At 41.7% G+C, this 26,090-nt stretch overlaps 1 protein-coding gene and 2 long non-coding RNA genes across 4 annotated transcripts in view; 1 reads left to right on the top strand and 2 right to left on the bottom strand.

Moving 5' to 3' along the window:
- The window catches only part of LOC117251103 (rho guanine nucleotide exchange factor 2-like), a 377,871-nt gene extending 358,665 nt beyond the window's left edge, over nucleotides 1-19,206 (bottom strand). The window contains exon 1 of one of the 2 annotated variants that reach the window (XM_078176114.1): nucleotides 18,955-19,206. In XM_078176114.1, coding sequence (XP_078032240.1) covers nucleotides 18,955-19,017 — 63 coding nt within the window. In that variant the 5' untranslated portion in view covers nucleotides 19,018-19,206. The remainder of the gene's footprint in view (nucleotides 1-18,954) is intronic. The other variant, XM_033617091.2, reaches the window with a different exon arrangement.
- LOC144467466 (uncharacterized) lies at nucleotides 4,893-6,364 on the bottom strand. The gene is made up of 3 exons (XR_013493661.1): nucleotides 5,811-6,364; nucleotides 5,528-5,738; nucleotides 4,893-5,117 (listed from the first exon to the last, which is right to left on the bottom strand). It is a non-coding gene; the product is annotated as an uncharacterized LOC144467466 (long non-coding RNA).
- Nucleotides 19,207-20,759: 1,553 nt separating the features above from the next.
- Nucleotides 20,760-23,367, top strand: LOC144467469 (uncharacterized). Its single transcript, XR_013493664.1, has 2 exons — nucleotides 20,760-20,977; nucleotides 21,613-23,367. It is a non-coding gene; the product is annotated as an uncharacterized LOC144467469 (long non-coding RNA).
- The last annotated feature ends 2,723 nt before the right edge of the window (nucleotides 23,368-26,090 follow it).

Here is a 26,090-nt window from a genome sequence, read left to right on the forward strand (position 1 = left end):
AGGCACTGCAGTTGCTCTCCACCGACTGTACCGCCTGGCTCTCACCTGATCTAACAGCTGATTGGTTTAGACGTTGACTCAACAATATGACGTTTTAGATAAACTATTCATTTTTGTTGAATTTTAGAGATTAAGATTGTATTTGTCTGATTTGAAGGTTTATTCTGTAACAGAAAACATGTGACTGATGGTTAAGTTTAGTTGTCAGAGACTAAATACATTCATCCTAAACTATACAGAGTCTACTGTATATTAACTCTGGACTTTTTTAATTATTGAAGTATTTAACAGCACAGAGACTTGTGGTCAGTGGGATGTGAGGACTCTTAAAATAACATGTGTGTAGGAGCCGTATTGTGTCACTGGTGGATTATTCGTCTCTTGATTTGTTTGGTCTGGTTGCCACGATGATGCACAGGGCTTGGGTCACGTGGGCACTGGGGATGATTGCCGTAGGTGATATAGGGAGCTGGTCTACCTGCACGGGGGAGGTGAGAGAGGAGTGTAGGTAGCCGCAATTTTTGTTGACCGCCTTTGTTCAGTTCATTGCTTTGTTACATATTCGCCGCCAGTGCACGTTTACCATCCTTTAGGCGTGTGTAACCTGAAAGCCGCTGAAGTAGCTGTGATGTTTTTAAGTATTAAATGATTGAAACTTTCCTGGACTCAGCGTGCTTATGAACCAGCAGCAGCGCGTCACACAAACATACAGGACCTCATCCTCTCAAACGACTTTAATGACAGGCAAGTCGTTATAAATTGTCAACAAAAAAGGCAACAAGAAAGCGACCGCTCACAGCGCAAAGGCATCAACGGGACGCTCAGTAAGTACAGCGGTGTCAAACAAAGACAAAGCGCCACATCACATCCGTCATGGAGGACAGGTAAGCTTACCTGTGCATGTATGTGGGTGGAGAAGGAATCCGGATTGCATCAATGTCGAAGTGTCTCCGTTTGGAACAGTTGAACAAAGGGATGCTGGTCGGATATGCGATGTCTGTGCATATGTTTGCTCCGTGCGCTGAATGACGCCTGTGCTTTGTTGCTTGTGTATGCGAAAGTTTATGATGTTACAAGGAGGAACGCTGATGATGCCTCGTTGAAATGAATTGCTCTGATTGATTGTGCATTGTGGATGGATTTAAATGTCACAGTTCGCTGAAACTGAATGAAAAAAAATGAGTCAAACAAATGACGGTGCCTCGTGCTCTGAGATGGAGTCTGGGAAAAGGGAGAGGAGACTCACTGAAAAAGCTCTGTTGAGTAAAATTGAAAGCCTGCAAAATGAACGTAAACGTGTTGTGGACAAAATTAAAGGGTTGATACCACAAATGAAAAGGTTCATGAAACAAAGGGAAAATGTGTCTCAAGTGAAACAATGTTTGGGGGATATAAATACACTTTGTGAAAGTGCTACAACCTTACACAATGAACTGTTGCCTCTACTTTCGGAGGATGAACTCAATAAACAAAAGAAATGGTTTTCAAGCATTATGAGCTACAGCAATACATTTCAAAAGGACACTGAAAAATGGATTGTTGAAACTGAACAAAGAATTTCTCAGAAACAACAGGATTCACCAGAAATACCATTACTTTCTGTGGAAATTAATGAAGCAAATGAAAATGAGGATGACATTAAACCAAGCGACAGTGTTTCAAATGTTGGAAGCCACAAAACATCTCAGTCACAATGCTCTTCAACCTCTTCTGCACGTTTAATGGCAGAAGCCGAGCTGGCAGCCTTAACCATGAGGCACAAATTATTAAAGGAAAAGCACGCTTTGGAAGAAGAGGAACAACACCTGCGCAAAAGAAGAGAAGAGCTCAAACTGAATACTGAAATTGCAGAAAAAATGGCAGCACTTCAAATTCTCAAGACAAAAAGCACAACAAGTGGAAAAGGAACATCAAAAGTTTCGGATGGAATTAAATCATATTTTGAAAAGGCACAAGCTAAACAGTCACTCAATGTCAATGCAGATGAATTTATTCCAAAACAAACTGAAACAAATAAAACCATGAATATATCCTTATTAACAGGCTATGTACCACAGTCTTTTAAGGTAGCTGTAATTAAACCTCTACTAAAAAAGCCCACCCTGGATCCAGAGGTGTTAGCCAACTATAGACCAATATCTAATCTTCCCTTTATGTCAAAGATCCTTGAGAAAGTAGTCGCAGACCAGCTGTGTGATTTTCTCCATGATAATAATTTATTTGAGGAATTTCAGTCAGGATTTAGAGTGCATCATAGCACTGAGACAGCACTAGTTAAAATTACAAATGACCTTCTGATTGCTTCAGACAAAGGACTTGTCTCTGTACTTGTTTTATTAGATCTTAGTGCGGCGTTTGACACAATTGACCATCAAATTCTACTGCAGAGACTGGATCACTTAATTGGCCTAAAAGGTTCTGCACTAAGCTGGTTTAAATCTTATTTATCTGATCGTTTTCAGTTTGTTGATGTTCATAATGAATCATCCTTACGTACCAAAGTTTGTTTTGGAGTTCCGCAAGGTTCTGTGCTCGGACCAATCCTATTTACTCTATATATGCTTCCTTTAGGTAACATCATTAGAAATCACTCTATAAATTTTCATTGTTATGCGGATGATACTCAGTTGTATTTATCGATGAAGCCAGAAGAAAGTAATCAATTAACTAAACTCCATAACTGCCTTAAAGACATAAAAACTTGGATGAGCACCAATTTCCTGATGTTAAATTCAGACAAAACTGAAGTTATTGTTCTTGGCCCCAAACAACTCAGAGACTCTTTATCTGATGACATAGTTTCTCTAGATGGCATTGCTCTGGCCTCTAGCACTACCGTAAGAAACCTCGGAGTAATATTTGATCAAGATTTGTCTTTTAATTCTCATTTAAAACAAACCTCACAGACTGCATTTTTTCATCTGCGTAATATTGCGAAAATTAGGCCTATCCTGACCCGAAAAGATGCAGAAAAATTGGTCCACGCTTTTGTTACCTCTAGGCTGGATTACTGTAACTCTCTATTATCAGGTAGCTCTAGTAAGTCCTTAAAAACTCTCCAGCTAATTCAGAATGCAGCAGCACGTGTACTAACAGGAACTAAGAAACGTGATCATATTTCTCCTGTTTTAGCTTCTCTGCACTGGCTCCCTGTAAAATCCAGAATTGAATTTAAAATCCTACTGTTAACTTATAAAGCTCTAAATGGTCAAGCTCCATCATATCTTAGTGAGCTCATAGTGCCATATTATCCCACCAGAACACTGCGCTCTGAGAACGCAGGGTTACTCGTGGTCCCTAAAGTCTCCAAAAGTAGATCAGGAGCTAGAGCCTTCAGCTATCAGGCTCCTCTCCTGTGGAATCATCTTCCTGTTACGGTCCGGGAGGCAGACACCGTCTCCACATTTAAGACTAGACTTAAGACTTTCCTCTTTGATAAAACTTATAGTTAGGGCTGGTTCAGGCTTGCCCTGTACCAGCCCCTAGTTAGGCTGACTTAGGCCTAGTCTGCTGGAGGACCCCCCTATAATACACCGGGCACCTTCTCTCCTTCTCTCTCTCTCTCTCTCGTATTCTATTACTGCATCTTGCTAACTCGGCCATTCTGGATGTCACTAACTCGGCTTCTTCTCCGGAGCCTTTGTGCTCCACTGTCTCTCAGATTAACTCATATCGCAGCGGTGCCTGGACAGCGTGACGTGTGTGGTTGTGCTGCTGCCGTGGTCCTGCCAGATGCCTCCTGCTGCTGCTGCCATCATTAGTCATTAGTCATACTTCTACTGTTATTATACACATATGACTATTGTCACACATGTATACTGCCAGATATTAATACATACTTTCAACATATTGTACCACAGTAGCCAGAACTATAACTATAATATTATTACTTTTAATAATGTTGTTGTAAGCTACTGTTATTACCTGCATCTCTCTCTCTGTCTCTCTCTCTGTCTCTCTCTCTCTCTGTCTCATTGTGTCATGCGGATTACTGTTAATTTATTATGCTGATCTGTTCTGTACGACATCTATTGCACGTCTGTCCGTCCTGGAAGAGGGATCCCTCCTCAGTTGCTCTTCCTGAGGTTTCTACCGTTTTTTTTCCCCGTTAAAGGGGTTTTTTTGGGGAGTTTTTCCTTATCCGCTGCGAGGGTCATAAGGACAGAGGGATGTCGTATGCTGTAAAGCCCTGTGAGGCAAATTGTGATTTGTGATATTGGGCTTTATAAATAAAATTGTTTGATTGAATTGATTGAATACAACTTCATATGAACAAAACCAAATGCAACTTCATATGAGCCCATTCAACACACAAGACTTACATGGACAACAAGGAGTGGATCTGGAAACCAGCAATGACGTTCTTGGTATCATGAGGAAACAAAACGATATAACAACATTGCTAATGCAACAGCAATGCCTCTCAGCCCTACCTAAGAGAGAAATCCCAATTTATGATGGTGATCCATTAAAATACCACACGTTCATTAAAGCTTTTGAGAATGGAGTTGAGAGGAATACAACTAACAGCTGTGATCGTTTACATTTTTTGGAACAACACACAAAGGGTCATGCCAAAGAACTTGTGAAAAGCTGTCAACATATGAATCCAGAACGAGGATACGCAAAAGCAAAAGCTTTATTAAAGGAGCAGTTCGGAAATGAACAAAAGATCGCCTTTGCTTACATGGACAAAGCCCTCTCATGGCCTCCAATTAAATCAGAGGACACAAAGGCCCTGCAGGACTACAGTCTCTTTCTCAGAGGCTGTTGTAACGCCATGGAGGACGTGCAGTATCTTTTGGATATAGATATGCCTTCGAACATGTTGAGCATCATTAAAAAACTGCCCTACAAATTCAGAGACAAATGGAGAAACCGTGCGTGTGAGTTGCAAGAACGACACAACCGAAGAGTTAAATTCACAGATATTGCTGATTTTATTGAAAGGCAAGTGAAAATTATGACAGATCCTGTGTTCGGCAACATACAAGACTCTCAACCAATAATGATTAGAGGAACAAACAAACCTAACCCAAACAAGCCACAGTTTCGTCCTGGAAACAAGGGGAGCAGTTTCGCTACCACTGTAGGCCCTCTGGAGAACAAACATCAGTCTGCAAAGAAAGAAAGGGAAATTAAACAAACGGGAAGGAAAGTATGCATCTGCTGTGGAGGAGGACACACATTAGATGTATGTGTACAAATGGGGAAAATGCCTCATGAGAGGAAAATAGGCTTCTTAAAGGAAAATGGCATCTGTTTTGGCTGCTTGTGTACAGGACACATCAGTAAGGATTGCCGTAAAAGGATTTCCTGTTCAAGATGTAGCCTTAAACATCCCACTGTACTTCACAAGGAACCCGTTAAAGATTCTGAGCAGATGGAGGAGAGGAGCCCACAGCTGCATGTTGATAACACACTAATGTCAAGTGGTCTTACAGGGGCTGGAGACCAGGACTGCAAACTGCCTATTGTGCCGGTACAGGTTAAATCAAATAAAGGAACCAAAATTGTCGTCACTTACGCTTTCTTGGACCAGGGGAGCACTGCGGTGTTTTGCACTGAGAGCTTAATGCAAAAGCTCCACCTCACAGGGAGGAAGGGCCACATTCTCCTCCGAACCATGGGCCAGGAGAAAGTTGTAAGCAGCAATATTGTGTCAGGACTGGAGGTTGCTGCACTGGAGGGGGACAATTTTCTCGAGCTGCCAAGAGCTTATACGCAAGAGTCCATGCCTGTGAACAGAGGAAATATTCCGACTGAAAGGGATATTAAACAATGGTCATATCTGAAAGACATTCACTTACCTCAGATTGATGCAGGAATAGAGCTTCCTATAGGAACCAATGTTCCTAAAGCACTGGAACCGCTGGAAGTGGTGTGTAGCGTGAATGATGGACCATATGCTGTCCGTACCATGCTGGGCTGGACTGTCAATGGTCCACTGACTGGAAACAGTGGAGATACAGTAAGCTGGGAGCATCCACAAGTATCTGTCAACAGAGTTTCAGTCATGAACCTGGAGGACCTCTGGCAGCAACAGTTTAAGATTGACTTCCCTGAAAGCAGCATTGAAGAACAACCTGCAATGTCAAGAGAGGATCAAAGATTCTTGGAGTTTGTCACCAACTCAGCAAAACAGGTGGAGGGGCATTACCAGATTTCATTACCTTTAAGGAACATTGATGTCAGTATGCCAAATAACAAGAGAGTTGTTGAGCAGCATTTGTGCTATTTGAAAAGAAGGTTTCAGAAGGACTCAACATTTCACACTGAGTATAGCACCTTTATAAATGACCTGTTGGCTAAAGGCTATGCTGAAAAGGTGCCCATAGAGGAGCTGGACCGTGGTGATGGGAAAGTATGGTACATACCACACCATGGCGTTTACCACCCCACCAAAGGAAAGATCAGAATTGTGTTTGACTGTGGAGCAAGATACCAAGGTACATCATTGAATGCTCAACTTCTACAGGGCCCTGATCTTACCAGCTCTCTGATTGGAGTGGTGACCCGATTTAGGCGAGAACCAGTTGCGATCATGGCCGACATTGAATCCATGTTCCATCAGGTACAGGTGTCTCCTGATGACAGAGATCTCCTCAGGTTTCTCTGGTGGCCAAACGGGGATATGGAGCAACAACCTGCTGAGCATAGGATGAAGGTGCATTTGTTTGGAGCAACATCATCCCCCAGCTGTGCCAACTTCGCTCTCAGAAAGTGTGCAGAGGACTATGGACATCACTACAGTGAGGAAACGGTGGAGAAAATATTGCACTGCTTTTATGTTGATGATTGCCTCGTGTCAGTGGCCACGGAGAAGGAAGCAGTGTTGTTTTACAGGAATCTGGTCTCTTTGTGTTCAAAGGGTGGATTTACTCTCACAAAGTGGTTGAGTAACAGGTCTGGAGTGCTGGAAGCCATCCCAGAGAATCACAGAGCAAAAGGCGTTGAAGGGTTGGACATGGAGCTGGACTCATTACCTGTGGAGAGAGTGCTGGGTGTGGAATGGAGCATTAAATCAGACTCCTTTAAGTTCAAGATCGTACTTAAGGATAGACCACTTACCAGAAGAGGAATCCTCTCAACCGTCAGTTCCATTTTCGACCCTCTTGGAATGCTGAGCCCTGTGGTTTTAATAGCAAAAAAGATCCTGAGAGACCTGTGCAGGAGAGGGATAGGCTGGGATGATACTGTGCCTGAGTCTGTCTCAAGGGAGTGGCTGGAGTGGCTGCAGCAGCTGCATCTGTTGGACAGATTTGAGGTCAGTAGATGCATGAAGCCACCAGGCTTTGTAGAAGTGGCTTCAGCACGGTTACATCATTTCTGTGATGCCAGCGAACACGGGTATGGAACAGTCACTTACCTGCTGTTGGAAACAAAGAACTCGGAAATACACAGTGCTTTTGTGATGGGAAAGGCTTGAGTAGCACCTTTAAAATGTGTCACAATCCCCAGGATGGAGCTTGTCGCTGCAACTATGGCCAGCCGCATTGATACACTCTGGAGGAAAGAGTTACAGATGGATCTGCTGGACTCTGTGTTCTGGACGGACAGCACATCTGTTCTGAAATACATCAGGAATGAGACTTCTCGGTTCAAAGTTTTTGTTGCAAACCGGGTCTCACAAATCCTCAAGGTTTCCTGTCCGGCCCAATGGAGGTACGTGGACACCAGCAGCAATCCAGCGGATATGGCCTCCAGAGGTGTGAGAGTTGATGTGTTTGTTGCTGATGCTACATGGGTGTCGGGGCCTTACTTTCTTTTGCATCCCGAGAGTGAATGGCCTGTTGAGCATGAAGACCTCAATCATCTTTCACCTGGTGACCCTGAGGTCAAAAGTGTTGCTGCAGTGAGTGTTGTCCAGGCCATGGAAGAACCTGTAACTCACCTTATTGAATACTTTTCCTCTTGGACAAGTCTGAGGAAAGCAGTGGCATGGCTCTTGAAGATTAAAACCTTTCTCATGTCCTGTGTGAAGAAGAGAAGAGAGTTACACCTGACCTATGCACAGTCTGACGTCACCAAAGAAAAACAGACATCCTCTGTGGAAGAGCAGATGAACAATTTTAAGAGGACAGTGGCACAGAGGAGTCTTACAGTGGAAGACTTGGACCGGGCTGAGCTTGCCATCATCAAGTTCTGCCAAGGGAAAAGATTTCCTGAGGAGGTAAACAGCCTGCAGAAAGGGCAGCCTGTTAGGAAGTACAGTCACCTCCTTAAGCTCTGTCCGCAGCTGCAAGATGGAGTCCTGACAGTTGGTGGTCGGCTCAGTAGATTGTCCATGCCTATGGAGGAGAAACATCCAATAATCCTGGCAAAAGACCTCCATATCTCAGAGCTTCTACTTAGACATGTACACCAACAAGTTGGACATGGAGACCGTAACCATATGCTTTCTAAGTTGAGAGAAAGGTAGAGATCAGGAGAGTTTTGTCCAGGTGCATCACCTGTCGTCGCCTGAATGCTCTGCCAGTTCACCAGCAGATGGCAGACTTGCCCCACGAAAGGATTGTCCCAGATGAACCACCATTCACTCGTGTGGGTGTAGACTGCTTTGGACCTTTCGAGGTTAAGAGCAGAAGGAGCATGGTAAAGAGGTACGGTGTTATTTTTACTTGCCTTGCCATCAGAGCGGTGCACATTGAGGTTGCATCATCGCTGGACACCGACTCCTTTATTAATGCACTTAGGCGTTTCACTGCCAGGAGAGGTCAAGTGCGAGAGCTGCGCTCTGACAATGGAACGAACTTTGTAGGAGCAGAGCGGGAGCTGAGGAGGGCCATCGAGCAGTGGAATCAGGTGCAGATCCATGATGTCCTGCTTCAGAGGGGAATCCAATGGAGCTTTAATCCACCTGCGGGCTCACATCATGGAGGAGCTTGGGAGCGACTGATAAGATCTATTCGAAAGGTTCTCAACTCGACCTTTAAAGTACAAAACTTGGATGAGGAAAGCCTTCATACAGTGCTTTGTGAGATTGAAGCCATAATCAACAGCAGGCCAATCACCAAAGCTTCCATGGATCCGAATGACCTGGAAGCATTGACACCAAACCACCTGCTACTGTTGAAGACCTCACCAACGTTACCACCAGGGGTATTCGAACCCTCAGACATATATACACACAGGAGGTGGAAACAGGTTCAATACATGTCTGATTTGTTTTGGAGGAGATGGGTGAAAGAATACTTACCTCTACTGCAGGAGCGTCAGAGGTGGACCGGAGTGAAGAGGAATCTCGTCGCGGGAGATCTTGTTATCATCATGGACAGCACGGCACCTCGAAACTCTTGGCCTGTGGGACGAGTCATACAAACCTTCCCGGATCGGAAAGGATTGGTTCGTCAGGTGCGGATTAAAACCCGGAGCAGCTGCCTAGAGCGGCCCATCACGAAGGTTTGCCTGCTGCAGGAGGCTGAAGCCACTTGAGGCTTTAGTTGTGATTTTGACTTTTGGACTATTATGAGATTCACCTTGGTTTTTGACTTTGACTGGTGAAACTTTGGACTTTCGAGTCATATTGATTCAAGAAGAAAGAAGATTTCCCTGTGGATTATTGATGGACATTAATTGTTGATCTTTGTTGTGGTTGAAAGTGTTTTTTTTTTTTTTTTGCATGTGCACGTCTCCTACTTGGTACTGTATGTGAGTAATTATGATTAACTCCATAATTAGGGGCTGGGTTGTAGGAGCCGTATTGTGTCACTGGTGGATTATTCGTCTCTTGATTTGTTTGGTCTGGTTGCCACGATGATGCACAGGGCTTGGGTCACGTGGGCACTGGGGATGATTGCCGTAGGTGATATAGGGAGCTGGTCTACCTGCACGGGGGAGGTGAGAGAGGAGTGTAGGTAGCCGCAATTTTTGTTGACCGCCTTTGTTCAGTTCATTGCTTTGTTACATATTCGCCGCCAGTGCACGTTTACCATCCTTTAGGCGTGTGTAACCTGAAAGCCGCTGAAGTAGCTGTGATGTTTAAGTATTAAATGATTGAAACTTTCCTGGACTCAGCGTGCTTATGAACCAGCAGCAGCGCGTCACACAAACATACAGGACCTCATCCTCTCAAACGACTTTAATGACAGGCAAGTCGTTATATGTGTACAGATGTGAAGCCCTGACTGTATTTGAGTGAGCCTTACAAGCCGCTACAAGGAACTTTTAACTGGATATGCAAAAGTCTCTTGTTTCTACTGATGTCTGTGTGTGACCTACAACAGCAAATGAGACCATCGGTGTGAAGATAAGCTATTTCTATATAGTGTATATCCATACCTTTAGAAAACTGTCTCCGGGTCCGCCCCCGGTCGCTTCCAGGACGAAACGATTTACGGCACTCAGACGGCACGCGTCATCTTACCTAGCTGCTTACATTTAGTGACTCTTAGAAATAGTCGCTATTCCTCCTCCTCGACCTGACATCCGCGGGGAGTTAAAATAGCAGCAATCATCGGGTAAAAGTTCTGTGAAAGCACTGGACTCACCAACAGCCAGTCACGTCTCAGTCACACAGAGAAAATCCAGTCCTTGGGAAGTCAGGAAATCCTTCAGGATAAACGTTTTGTTCGTTAGCGATCTAGCATTTACCAGCCCTATCCTGGCAGGAGCCGGCGGGTCCACGGCGTTAGCTGTCCGGGAAGCCACACACAGAGGCCGCAGGTTGCGCAGATTCACCCCGCGCCAGCAGGGACGAGGAGAGCAGGGGCTCATCCGGGCCGACGACAGGTACCAGCCAGGCGTCGACAGGGTCCAGCGAGTGCTGAGAAATAAAGAGGCGAGGCACCGCTCCATACTCAGTCCAAGAAGCCGTGGAAGTGCTCGCCAAACAGACCTTCAGCCTTACCAGCTGCATGGCAGAGGTGAGCTGGGATACCCGATAGGCGCGAGGGCAAAGTTTTCCCGTCTTGTTGTTTCATTCATCCCCAAAAACAAACACATGCACGAGCCAGGTAAGCGTCTTTACGACAGTACGCGCTAGAGCTCATGGGAAATGTAGGCTTCATTCCGGCAAAACACTACCACTTTTGTCCACAGGGTCGCCAAAATCAACTCAAAATGAAAGTTCCTTGTAGGGGCTTTAATGAAAGGTGTTGTCTTGTATTTTTTGTCCTTTAGTCAAACAGTTTATTAATTATTAAATTAAAGTTTATTTAGCCTGTGTAGTTGAGGGGACAGGTCAAACTGATATGATGCTGATTTATAGGAGAATTCATGTCAAATGGAGGATAAACCATGAACATAAACTACAGATTACCTGTAAAGCATTTTAATAAATTAATCTATCATAATTAAAACAACTGGAGACTGAAAACAAACTGATATATGAGTCTGATCACTTTTTTAATGAACTGACATCATTCCAGACAGGATGTAAGTGTGTCTGTGACTTCCTGTATGGACTGAAGGCTGCTGGAAACTGTCAGGAAACTGTCCGACTTCACCGCGGCTTTTTTTCACCGCCCCCCGCTGCGGCCACCTGCTCTCGTCTACTTTCCAGGCAAGGCGCAGTTCATCTCGAACGGGCCTAATGACCACTCACAGCAGCCGGCATCTCCCCCACAACACGTTCTGCTGACTCTGATTGGCTTACAGTGCTATCAATCTCGTTTTGGTGGGTATAGCGTCATTCTATTGGCTCTAACGAATTAAATGAGGTGTCAATCACTCAAATCGGCCAAGCCGTCACGGAGATACGGGTCTCCAAAGCTCAGAATAGAAACTCAGTTTCAAATGTAGTAGGTGTGTATTGGTCAGTTTGGAGTGGGAAATAGAGGAAAAAAACGAAACGGACAGTTGTATGTATATATCCTAAACATAATTAGGGATTTACAGAAACAAAAAATGAAAGATATAGGATATAGGATAGAGGATCCCTTTACCATGACACCAAAAGTATTCAAATAGACCTTGTGGTTGCAGAGATATATTCATTTCATTATGGCTTGACTGTCATGACATGTCAGCTTCATTAAAAGTATAGCTGCAAATTAAAAGCAACAATAGATGTAAAAACACACAGACACAATGCATCTGTGATCAGTTCCCTAATTTAATTTTAATAATTTTTCAATCTTCTCAAAGTTCTCATTTTATTTTATGGAAGTGATCAATGTAAGTGCACTTGTCCTAGAACCGTCACAACGGTTTTTATAATGCAAATAACTCTGTTTAGATAAAACCTACAAGCTTCTCTTCCTATGACTTTTTCTAAAAATGTGTCTTGTATGTTTTCTGAAGCCTTTAAGTTACAAAAATGAAACACACTAGACTTCTGAGCATTTCTACCACTGACCGCGGCAGCGGCTGAAAATTATACATTTTGATACATACAGGTAGGCTATATTGCAAAACTCTGTAAAAGTACACCAAAGCATACATTTTCGTTTCCAAATATTTATTTGAAAACGAAACCATTCATACAGTCAATAAAAATAACATTTTGTTAATAATAAAAAACGAATGTAATCTCAACAGTGACCACGCCAGCCGGTGGGACTGCGGCTGAACCGCTTCCAATGTTCATTCATTCATTCAATTGCATGTTCAGTGTGTGTGTGTGTGTGTGTGTGTGTGTGTGTGTTGTTAGTATGTCAGAGAGGAGGAATATCAATAAACAAAAAGTTTCCACTAATTATTTCGGTGTTTATTTCTTTTATTCTATGCGTATTTTCTGCGTAATATAGCCAACAATATTATAGACCAAAAGTTAATCTAATTTATTGTTGTAGAATGTATTTAGCAAATCACCACTTTCAACTGGAGACACAGTGCAGCAGTGCAGCAGCAAAAAAAAAAAAAAAAAAGGCATTATAAAAAGCCAACAAATAGTGTTAATTAATTGACATGAGACACTGGAGAAGTTGTCAGTCCTATTCTACAGTCTGTAATATTTTTTTTTTATTTTATCATAACTTCTCGGAAATTACTCAAAAATGCATTCATTGTGTGCTTCACACGGGCAGCATAAACAATTAAGTTACATATGATGGTCTGGCAGATTGTTGCGGCGCTTGGAGGCAGTTGACAGTGACAGTTTTTTCAGCAGCCATTTTTCTTCCTACCAATAACCTATGGTTGAGACAGCTCCAGCTCCAACTTCGCTCACATGCTCTGACTCAGGCATCGGAGCCTCTGAGCTACAGTGATAGATGCATTGGTGCTGTCTGTGGTGCTTTACACTAGGACTGCCAGGATTACAGCGATCCTCCAAGCGCTGCAGTCCCGCCGGCTGGTGCGGTCACTGTTGAGATTACATTCGTTTTTTATTATTAACAAAATGTTTTTTTATTGACCGTATGAATGCTTTCGTTTTCAAATAAATATTTGGAAACGAAAATGTATGCTTTGGTGTACTTTTACAAAGTTTTGCAATATAGCCTACCTGTATGTATCAAAATGTATAATTTTCAGCCGCTGCCGCGGTCAGTGGTATAAATGCTCAGAAGTCTAGTGTGTTTCATTTTTGTAACTTAAAGGCTTCAGAAAACATACAAGACACATTTTTAGAAAAAGTCATAGGAAGAGAAGCTTGTAGGTTTTATCTAAACAGAGTTATTTGCATTATAAAAACCATTGTGGCGGTTCTAGGACAAGTGCACTTACATTGATCACTTCCATAAAATAAAATGAGAAATTGGAGAAGATTGAAAAATTATTAAAATTAAATTAGGGAACTGATCACAGATGTATTGTGTCTGTGTGTTTTTACATCTATTGTTGCTTTTATCAATCAATCAATCAATCAATTTTATTTATAAAGCCCAATATCACAAATCACAATTTGCCTCACAGGGCTTTACAGCATACGACATCCCTCTGTCCTTATGACCCTCGCAGCAGATAAGGAAAAACTCCCCAAAAAAAACCCTTTAACGGGGAAAAAAACGGTAGAAACCTCAGGAAGAGCAACTGAGGAGGGATCCCTCTTCCAGGATGGACAGACGTGCAATAGATGTCGTACAGAACAGATCAGCATAATAAATTAACAGTAATCCATATGACACAATGAGACAGAGAGAGAGACAGAGAGAGAGATGCAGGTAATAACAGTAGCTTACAACAACATTATTGAAAGTAATAATATTATAGTTATAGTTCTGGCTACTGTGGTACAATATGTTGAAAGTATGTATTAATATCTGGCAGTATACATGTGTGACAATAGTCATATGTGTATAATAACAGTAGAAGTATGACTAATGACTAATGATGGCAGCAGCAGCAGGAGGCATCTGGCAGGACCATGGCAGCAGCACAACCACACACGTCACGCTGTCCAGGCACCGCTGCTATATGAGTTAATCTGAGAGACAGTGGAGCACAAAGGCTCCGGAGAAGAAGCTGAGTTAGTGACATCCAGAATGGCCGAGTTAGCAAGATGCAGCAATAGAATACGAGAGAGAGAGAGAGAGAGAAGAAGAGAAGGTGCCCGGTGTATTATAGGGGGGTCCTCCGGCAGACTAGACCTAAGTCAGCCTAACTAGGGGCTGGTATAGGGCAAGCCTGAGCCAGCCCTAACTAGCTTATAAGCTTAAAAGCCTAACTAATAAGCTTTATCAAAGAGGAAAGTCTTAAGTCTAGTCTTAAATGTGGAGACGGTGTCTGCCTCCCGGACCGTAACAGGAAGATGATTCCACAGGAGAGGAGCCTGATAGCTGAAGGCTCTAGCTCCTGATCTACTTTTGGAGACTTTAGGGACCACGAGTAACCCTGCGTTCTCAGAGCGCAGTGTTCTGGTGGGATAATATGGCACTATGAGCTCACTAAGATATGACGGAGCTTGACCATTTAGAGCTTTATAAGTTAACAGTAGGATTTTAAATTCAATTCTGGATTTTACAGGGAGCCAGTGCAGAGAAGCTAAAACAGGAGAAATATGATTTCGTTTCTTAGTTCCTGTTAGTACACGTGCTGCTGCATTCTGAATTAGCTGGAGAGTTTTTAAGGACTTACTAGAGCTACCTGATAATAGAGAGTTACAGTAATCCAGCTTAGAGGTAACAAAAGCGTGGACCAATTTTTCTGCATCTTTTCGGGTCAGGATAGGCCTAATTTTCGCAATATTACGCAGATGAAAAAATGCAGTCCGTGAGGTTTGTTTTAAATGAGAATTAAAAGACAAATCTTGATCAAATATTACTCCGAGGTTTCTTACGGTAGTGCTAGAGGCCAGAGCAATGCCATCTAGAGAAACTATGTCATCAGATAAAGAGTCTCTGAGTTGTTTGGGGTCAAGAACAATAACTTCAGTTTTGTCTGAATTTAACATCAGGAAATTGGTGCTCATCCAAGTTTTTATGTCTTTAAGGCAGTTATGGAGTTTAGTTAATTGATTACTTTCTTCTGGCTTCATCGATAAATACAACTGAGTATCATCCGCATAACAATGGAAATTTATAGAATGATTTCTAATGATGTTACCTAAAGGAAGCATATATAGAGTAGGATTAGGATTGGTTCGAGCACAGAACCTTGCGGAACTCCAAAACAAACTTTGGTACGTAAGGATGATTCATTATGAACGTCAACAAACTGAAAACAATCAGATAAATAAGATTTAAACCAGCTTAGTGCAGAACCTTTTAGGCCAATTAAGTGATCCAGTCTCTGCAGTAGAATTTGATGGTCAATTGTGTCAAACGCCGCACTAAGATCTAATAAAACAAGTACAGAGACAAGTCCTTTGTCTGAAGTAATCAGAAGGTCATTTGTAATTTTAACTAGTGCTGTCTCAGTGCTATGATGCACTCTAAATCCTGACTGAAATTCCTCAAATAAATTATTATCATGGAGAAAATCACACAGCTGGTCTGCGACTACTTTCTCAAGGATCTTTGACATAAAGGGAAAATTAGATATTGGTCTATAGTTGGCTAACACCTCTGGATCCAGGGTGGGCTTTTTTAGGAGAGGTTTAATTACAGCTACCTTAAAAGACTGTGGTACATAGCCTGTTAATAAGGATATATTGATCATATCTAATATATGAGTGTTAACTAAAGGTAAGACTTCCTTAAGTAGCCTAGTTGGGATGGGGTCTAAGAGACACGTTGATGATTTAGATGAAGAAATCACTGCTCTCAATTCTTGAAGAGAAATTGGGGAGAAGCAATCTAAATATATATTAGGTCTTACAGCTGTTTGAGGTTAGATAGGTACTATCTGAGGACAGGAGGTCATGAATTTTGCCTCTAATAGTTAGAATTTTGTCATTAAAAAAGCTCATAAAATCATTACTGCTAAGGGCTAAAGGAATACAAGGCTCAATAGACTCTTTGACTTTTAATTTGCAGCTATACTTTTAATGAAGCTGACATGTCATTACAGTCAAGCACCCCCCCGGGATTCCGGGATTACGGCAGCCAATTAGCATTGAGCTGGAAGCGACAGGACCCAGCGAAATACAGCTCCAGATGGGATTTCTCATCTCAAGCGATGAGCGAAATTTCACTCTCTCGCTCTGTCGCTGTCGCTCGGAGCCCGAGTGATTTTTCTCCCGGGCGAATATACGCTCAATCGCCTGTTTGCATTGACTTTGTATGTAAACTCGTATCTAGCGAAAAAAAAAAAAAACAGATCCGGTGTGAACACACTTTAACAAATATTATTGCATGTTTCACAAGCACGAATGCAGTGTCAGCCAATGCAAGTTGGCCTACAAGCTAACAAGCTAACCAGCAACATTAAAAAAAGATGCCACCCACACTTAGTATTCTGATACATCTGCTAGTCACCAATTTTGGTGCACAACAAACTCACGCTAGCCAACTTTATGTACACTGCTCTTTCATCAATCTACCTGAACAAGCAGAGCTTAAGAAAGTGGGAAGTGAAAGTGAAACCCACTGCAAGCAGATTTCTCAATGAGGGAGAAAGAGTAGATTGGCTTCCAACTCCTTTTTAGACTTTTTTTTTAACTATTATGTGAGAAAAGCATGTCAAACAAATTACTAGTATAAGTATTTCTTAATGTGTCTGTTGAGGATACTAATTATTCTCCTAGACTTAATTTTTGCAGTGCAAAAATCTTCTGTACTTTTTCCTGATCTGATTTTGAAGATCAATAAAAAGCACCAACACTAGACCCTAAGACAGCGGACACACTTTGGTATCTGTCTGCAGTGTCTTGTGAGCCTCTTCCTTGCACAGCTGCCAGAGGTCCATATGGTGAGTGGCCAAGCTCTTGCTATTTTTACCACAGCCTGTAAGGTTTTGTTCAGTTTGTCAGAGAGACACTTGCTCACCAGTACTTGTATCATGCAGCAAAATACTGCAGTGGAGCTCCTTCTCCCTCAAACAGCGACTGAAGCTCTTTTTTTCCCCGATATAAGGCATCCATCCGTGCAGCATCCAACTAGTTTGTATACTAGTATTGCGTCCTGTGCCACAGTAGTATTTTCAGCCAGCTGGATAGAATAAAAGACATTCTGTCTTTCAATATGTTGTTGGACAGTGGTAAAATCTTAAATTTGTCAGCCACCTGAGGTCCATTTTTCCGCCATTTTACCTCAAGCCCTTTGGGCAGCATTTTTGGAATGTTGTGTGGCATTTTGCGTATGCAGTAAGGAGATCTGTTGCCTTTTGGTCACTTCCAGTCCTTGGAAAACCTTTTCTAAGCTCTGAGGCCTGGTTGCCATCACAAGTTCCCATTTTCACTGGAAAAAACTCTGTGGTTTTCCACCATTTTAGGGTGTTTGGTAGCCTGGTGTCATGTCAGCTTACAGTTTCATTTTTTCATTCATCAATATGTCACTGCAAATGACACAGCCATGAAGCCATGGTCAATATAACTGCCCTGGTAAGTCCTCTTGTACTTTTTGACACCCTCTCCCGCTTCATTAGCTCTTTGACCGTTTTAACTACATACTTTTGCAGTGAAGAAGTAGGCTATTTAGCTAGCTTGCTACATGAAAGGCTCTGTTTAATAAGGCTTGTGCACACATGTATGACATACCCCTATCCTCGCAGTTGTCACATATGTCTGACATGCACTGAATTGGTCATTGTTGTTGCCAATTGTGTACAGGCACCTTAGAGCAAAAACTCATTACAGTCAGCTACTGGGGCTTCCATAAGGAGAGCTCAGGAGGGACAGTGCAGTGGTGGGATTTGTCCTCATATCTATTTATCAAGCTCAGAGAACAAATGATATAATAATTAAACATTAATTTTGGATTATTATTATCATCTATTATATGATATTTGAATTTCCCCTCTGGGGGATCAATAAAGTATATCTTATCTTTACATCTGATTAAATTATAAAAGCAATCATAAATGCAATAGGACTGAGAGCAACTCCAGGAGAAATGATGAAGTTATGGAGGAGAGAGAGTAAAGGATCAGGTGAAAGTTCATCACCTTCGTGAATCTAGCAGATCATGTAATCAACCTTTTTTGTGTGACCCTTCCATATGCCCTGAGTACTTTTTTCAAAATATATTTATTTATACACATTTTTTAGGCCTACAACATTCTCAAAGAAAGCAGTAATATCACACACACACCCACTGCCATTTCTATGGCAACAGTTGCTATAGTCAAATATCCAGTGAGCAAGCACACTGTGTACAAGCAAACATACATACACACCACCACCTACATTAATGTGCAACCAATGCAGCTATATCAGGGCCTGAGAGGCCTGTTCTTCTGTTGTAAAGAGTAGGCCCTGTGTCAAATAGAGGAAATGTTTTATGGCTGAGAGTGTAAAAACAGGCAATGACACAGTGACATAGAGAGAGGGGGGAAGTGAAAAAACAAAGAGGAAAAGAAAAAAAAATCGACATGGTACAACTTCGTAATTATCGAATCTGTTTTTTACCTGTCCAAAGAAAACACTGTATGGTTAGCAGAGCCTGAACAGTCAGATGCCACCACCTGATGTTAACGTCTTCAGTATTACACTCAATGAGGTACATGCAATGCCAATGTATAATGCCAACTCACCCTTAGGTTGATCTCCCTTGTCCTCTCTTGTCGCAGCTTCGACAGATTAGCAACTCTGGACATTGTGACAGTCAGAAAAAACAATATCCAATATTAATGGTAAACGCTTCTCTGTGGATCCCCTCAGATCCCTACCGAAGACAAAAAAAAACTAAAAATCTTTCCTCACTGGCCAACAGCAATGTGCTTCTGCTTCTAGTGAAGTGGCTGTTCCTGTGAGAAATCTGACTTCTGAATCATCACCGCCCCCTCACACACAGACACAGACACACAGGCACACACACGCACACACACACACACACACACACACACACACACACAGGTTTCCAAGTGGAATGGGGACCAACTTTGTGATCATCAACTTTAGCTTTAGCATTGTTAGCTTTTACCCCCCCCTAAATGGGGACTACTGGGTAATCCAGTAAACATGGTACAGGGGGGCTGATTTGCATACATTTGCATAATTCATACAGTTTCCCATGTGACTACTGGGGTCATATTTTTACATTAACATGGCCACTGCATATACTGCTGAACTAGCCTGCTCCCTGGCAGGCTAACTGAGAAGCTAGTGCTGCATGTCAAAGAATCCCAAAAGACAGTTTTGTATAGCACATTTTCATGCAGGAAACACTTTTATGCCATGTTTCAGACCAAGCATGAATTTACATGTTTAATTTAGTTCTAAAGAACATAATAATAAAAAATTGTTTTTAAAAGTTTTTAAAAATGTCTTACCACTTTTACTGTCTTAAAAATCCAAATTATGATTTGACAAAGGCTGACCTATTTCAGTTAATCCCCATTTTATTCATGATCACCCTTGTTTAGTTACCCTAACATCCAGGCCTTGAGCCTGACTGTTTGAATCACCCCACAGAACATCCACAACATTTACAGCTATGACTATGGACCCTTACGGGATAGAACTGAAGAAGAGAATGTTTTTATGACGTAATGAGATACAACCGTCTAAACTCAATTCCGAACACTAAGGTTTCATTATACCTAAAAACCCACTTATATAGAAATGACAAATAAGTCTTTTGTCAAAAGAACTTTATTTGATAACACTTCATAAGTCAGCCCGCATTTTAGAGTGTACCTCTTGCCCACTTTCCCAGGAGTTAGCATATAACTCCCGGGAACTTACATGTACTTTCCCGGGAGTTAGAGCATAATTCCTCCCAGTCACTTACCACATACTTTCCAGGGAGTTAGTGTATAACGACGCGGTCACTTACCACATACTTCCCCGGGAGTTAGAGTATCCCTCACGGTCATTTACCACATACTTCCCTGGGAGTTAAAGTATCCCTCGCGGTCACTTAGCACATACTTTCCCGGGAGAGTATAACTCGTCACTTATGTAATTTCCCGAAACTTATGGTTTAATTTCCTCATATGAATCTGTATATGTATGAAGTGCAATAAAAAACAAATGCTTTTGCCCTGCTCATGGCAGTTGATTCAGTCACTTTTATGTAGCCTATGTGTCATCAGGCAATTTCACCTACACTCCAGGGTTTTAATATTTATGTTTTGTTTATATTTCATTGAATGAGTTTGAATGGAATGTGCAGTATATTTTCTCTGTACGTAAAGTTTATTTCTTACAATATTCCCGTATCATCCCTCAGTTGTCTTCAAGTTGCTTGAATGTTTGTTTGTTTGTTTGTTTTTACCTGTCAATCTAACTACATTGCTCTGGCATAGTCTTATTGATCAAACAAGGTGTCAATCACAGTCACTCTGCTTAGACCAGCTGTCATTGGTCAAACAGGGAGGTGCACACTTCCCATTGGTTAAAGGTAGAAAGTCCCACCTCTCAGCGAGGAGCTTGTACTCATAGGCCCAGGAATGACACAAGCAGACAACAAAGAGAAACGAGTGAAATTACACAATGTCTATGGTGAGAAATGTTGATGTAAACACAAAGCTAACACTCCTAACTCGCAAGAGACGTGAGGGAGGAACCGAGGACCTGTGCGATGGGAGTTTTACCGCGTTTATCAACGTCTTGGTGAGTTAATGCTAACACACCTAGCGATGTTAGCTCGTGCTGCAGATGATATCGGCGCCCGCCGCCATGTAAAGTGTGTGCTTCCTTCTATACCACATTAACGTGGCGGTGCGACCTACTCGTAACTGTAAAGTGCCACAGTTGTTTTTTCGTCGAGGTCGTTGCCATTTGTATTTGTGCTAGTAGTGTACTGTATACATTTGCACCATTACAGTTGGTTATGGATGTTATTAACGATGAATAGTCAAGCGTAATACAGTGTGTGTGTACTGGTGTAGCCCACAGTTTCGAAATATGTGTGTTAATAGCATACATGATTTTGTTATTCATAGTTAAGTTGAAAAATGTTAAACAAATGGTTAAAAACATTAACTTTGTAGTTCAAAAGGAAATACGTAGTATTTGTAATTGATTAATAATCTTAATAATCACAAGTTATGGATTAAAAGGCTAATAATTCATGATGTGAAATGTAAAGACAGGATAAAGTATTCCATGCTGAGAAAAACTGTACAGTTAAAAGTTATTCATCTGCTCACTTTGTGTTACTGTGATGTATTTATGTGATATTGATTATGGCCATAAAACAATTGAAGTTGATGATGCAAAATAGTAATAGCTCTGTTTCTACACAGGTGAGGTTTTTCAGATCCTATGGAAAATTACGTGTGGATTTGAGATTCTACCTGACGAGAGGGATGGCGAGCCACCCATGAACCTGATCTCTGCCTTGACCCAAGGAGTTGGCTCAAGATCACCTATTATCCACAGGAGCCCATCCATTCTTCTATCTCCATCACTTGACCGTCACACTGTGTGGTAGTACTATCATGACGACCTTTTCCACTTGACTTGTGACTTAAAAAGTGCATTTGTCACAATAAAGGATTAAAACTAAACTGAACAGTTTATAACAGAAGGAACAAAACTGAACTTGAATAAGACAACCAGTGGAACTCTGTTATTTTTTGTCAGGGACACTTTGATTTGTGTTTGTATTACTTTCTGGTAATACTGTTACCTTGTGAAGCATTGAACTAACTGTTTTTAAAGGGTGAACATCTGAGTGCCAAGCTACAGACTAAGGACGGGCAAACAGTGCAAACTTCATAATCCAGCCTGGTCTCTTTTGTTAGTATATACTTAGGTGGAAAGTACTGCCTAGTTTTAGGGATGCACCGAAATGAAAATTTGTGACCGAAGCCGAAGCCGAATAATATTAAACGCTTGGCCGAATACCGAGTACCGAATACCGAATATTGTTGTTTAGTTTTTCATTAGTTTTTGCAGATGAACCCCCTCCAGATTAGTGTTGTCAGGGTACCAATATTGGGACCCACTGTACGATACCAATGAAAATATCATGGTTCTAAGTAGTATCACGATACCACAGCGAAAATGAGGCAGATGTGCCTTTTGTCATTTATAAAAAGTTAAATCACTTTTCTATAATACATCAATGATATTTCAATGGAATAAATTACTTATTGACTTATTCATACTTCAAAAACAGCATCAATCAGTGATGAACATAGGGGGGATCAAAATAAAATAAATAAATAAAATAAGAATCAACCAGCCACTCTCCTCCCCTGACAAGTCCCTTCATAAATAAAGAACAGTCCTTAAAGTGCGGTGAGGTTTGTGGGCTGTGAATAGCTCGTTTCTCCTCTGACACATCACATACCTGTGTTCGGCTGGCTCGGCTTTTCAGGAATTTTTGGGCAGTCATGACGCCAAGAAGAGGATATTACTGGAGCCGACTTCCTGTCGCCGGTAAGCCGATGGCTGCTGTATTTGACAGGAATACATTACTGTCTGTGTCTGTGACCCCTGTTCAACCCACAACCGATGGCATTCGCCTTTCGTTTCTGCTGCTGGTTGAAATCTGAGGCTGCTCGCACAGCGTGCTGAATGATTTAAGCCTTTAAGCCTTGCTCGCTCAAAACTATTTTTAGTCGCAAATGCGTGTGTGGTGACGGATGGATCGCCACACTGCCGACATTTCACTCCGTCCGTCACCGCACGCTGTTTGATTGCGTTATCAAAACACGCCGCTATTATTCGGCCTTGCTTTTAACTTATTCCACTGAATACCGAATGTGTGTTTTTTTGCAATATTCGGCCGAATATATTCGGTTACCGAATATTTGGTGCATCCCTACCTAGTTTCCCTGTAAGTTTTGGGGAAATTACCTAGTACTTTCAGACTAAGGACAGGCAAACAGTGCAAACTTCATAATTCAGCCCGGTCTCTTTTGTTAGTATTTACTTAGGTGGAAAGTACTGGCTAGTTTCCCCGTAAGTTTTGGTGAAAGTACGCTGTAGATGGGAGAACAGCACCTACCATGTGGTTTCTGTGTAATTAAATAAAAACATTTTATAACTTTTCATGACTCATTATTGTGTATTTTAAGATATATGTAGGCTATATTATTACATGACTATTGTTTGTGTTTCGTCCTCGGATGGCACTACAAGACTTCCATAGATGTGCACTTGAGAGAGCTAAGTTTGCTTTGTACTCCAGCCTGCCCGTAAATTAGGCAATTCGCAGAATATAGACCCATTTCTTGACATATTCATATTCAAACTCATTCAATGAAATGTAAACAAAACATAAATGTTAAAACTCTGGAGTGTGGGTGAAATTGCCTGATGACACATAGGCTACATAAAAGTGACTGAATCAACTGCCATGAGCAAAGGGCAAAAGCATTTGTTTTTATTGCACTTCATACAGATTCATATGAGGAAAACTCCCGGGAAAGTATGTGCTAAGTGACCGCGAGGGATACTCTAACTCCCGGAAAGTATGTGCTAAGTGACCGCGAGGGATACTCTAACTCCCGGGGAAGTATGTGGTAAGTGACCGAGAGGAGTTATGCTCTAACTCCCAGGAAAGTACATGTAAGTTCCCGGGAGTTGTATGCTAACTCCCGGGAAAGTGGGCGAGAGGTACACTCTAAAACTAGGGCTGACTTATTAAGTGTTACCCTTTATTTTTAGCAAATGTAAATAACAGAAACTAAAAAACGTATTAAATAATATACAATAGATATATATATTGATATAAACACAGCAGCGTTTTATCTGCAACACTAACAGTGTCCAATTCTTTCTATTCAGGTGTCCATCCCGTCCTGTGTTGTACTCCAGATACGCCAGGAGTTTCCTGATCCGGCTGGTCGCTGCATTGGCCTCCAGCTGCCCCTTGGCTGAAATAAGAGGTGTGTAAGGCAACCAATTCCTCCTTTGAGGGTCTCTCATACTGGGATGCCAGATCTTTTGGGATGGGGATTTTGGGGAAGACGAGCCTCATCAGGTCATCTACAGTCTGTAAAATATTGAATTTAAATATTGATTTCCTTGTGTTTTTAAATTAAGTGCTTCCCTGAATCCACCTTTCTTGTATATATTTCAAGTGTTGCCACAACTATTTCATATGTTTTATCTGATGTTATTATGTTGCTAACAAAAATAGAATTATTTATAAATTACTATACGGTCTGTTTTTACACCCTTTGCTGCAGGTAAAACTAAACTAAAAGAAAATATTTTTGTTAAGTTTAAGTATCTTAAACTGATATTGCACCAAATGAAAACAGTCAATAGCCTAGGGATGGGTATTGTCTTGTCCCACATTAGGGATGCACCGAATATTTGGTAACCGAATATATTCGGCCGAATATTGCAAAAAAACACACATTCGGTATTCGGTGGAATAAGTTAAAAGCAAGGCCGAATAATAGCGGTGTTTTGATAACGCAATCAAACGGCGTACCGTGACGGGCAGAATATAATGTCGGTAGTGTGGCGATCCGTCCGTCACGGCACTCGCATTTGCGACTAAAAATAGTTTTGAGCGAGCAAAATAGGCTTAAATCATTCAGCACGCTGTGCAAGCAGCCTACAGATTTCAACCAGCAGCAGAAACGAAAGGCGAATCCCACCGATTGTGGGTTGAACGGGGGTCACAGACACAGACATTAATGTTAATGTATTCCTGTCAAATACGGCGGCCATCGGCTTACCGGGCGACGGAGAAGTTGGTTCCAATAATATCCTCTTCTTGGTGTCATGACTGCCCAAAAGTACCTGAACAGCCGAGCCAGCCTAACACAGGTATGTGACGTGTCAGAGGAGAAACGAGCCTTTCACATTTCTCTCTTTCTGGCAGTAACGGCCCACAAACCTCACCGCACTTTAGGGACTGTTCATTACTTATGAAGGGATTGTCATGGGAGGAGGGTGGCTGGTTGATTTTTATTTTATTTATTTATTTTATTTTGATCCCCCCTATGTTAATCACTTATTGATGCTGTTTTTGAAGTATGAATAAGTCAATAAGTAATTTATTCCATTGAAATATCATTGATGTATTATAGAAAAGTGATTTATCTTTTCATAAATGACAAAAGGCACATCTGCCTCATTTTCGCTGTGGTATCGTGATACTACTCAGAACCATGGTATTTTCATTGGTATCGCACAGTGGGTCCCAATTTTGGTACCGTGACAACACTAATCTGGAGGGGGTTCATCTGCAAAAACTAATGAAAAACTAAACAACAATATTCGGTATTCGGTACTCGGTATTCGGCCAAGCGTTTAATAATATTTGGCTTCGGCTTCGGCCACAAATTTTCATTTCGGTGCATCCCTATCCCACATGCATGTAACCCTGTGCAAAATGACAAGCAGCTAAACACCTTCCTCCATCAAGTACTGGAGACTGAGATCGTCGAATGTCACTTTATTGACAGAGAAAGGGTGAAACTGAAAAACAAGCACAATCACCAAAATATATTACATATTGAGTAGATGTGTCACAATCACCATACAATGATAATGGGGTAAATAATAACAGAAAATAAACTACACCTGGCTATAGCAGCCGGCAGAGTAGCTAACATAAGGTGTAGCTAACATAAAGTGTAGCTAATATTTGCAAAATAATATGATGCACTAACGTGATAGTGTACAAAATACTGTATGTACAGTATAATGATTTTTTCACATATTTAAATAAACATGCATGTACCACAATACGAATTAAGAGTAGCCTACTAGCTTTCTGAAACATGCTAGCATGGTGCCATGTGAGCTAACA

The sequence above is a fragment of the Epinephelus lanceolatus genome, chromosome 16 (genome assembly GCF_041903045.1).
Source record: "Epinephelus lanceolatus isolate andai-2023 chromosome 16, ASM4190304v1, whole genome shotgun sequence".
Lineage (NCBI taxonomy): Eukaryota > Metazoa > Chordata > Actinopteri > Perciformes > Serranidae > Epinephelus > Epinephelus lanceolatus.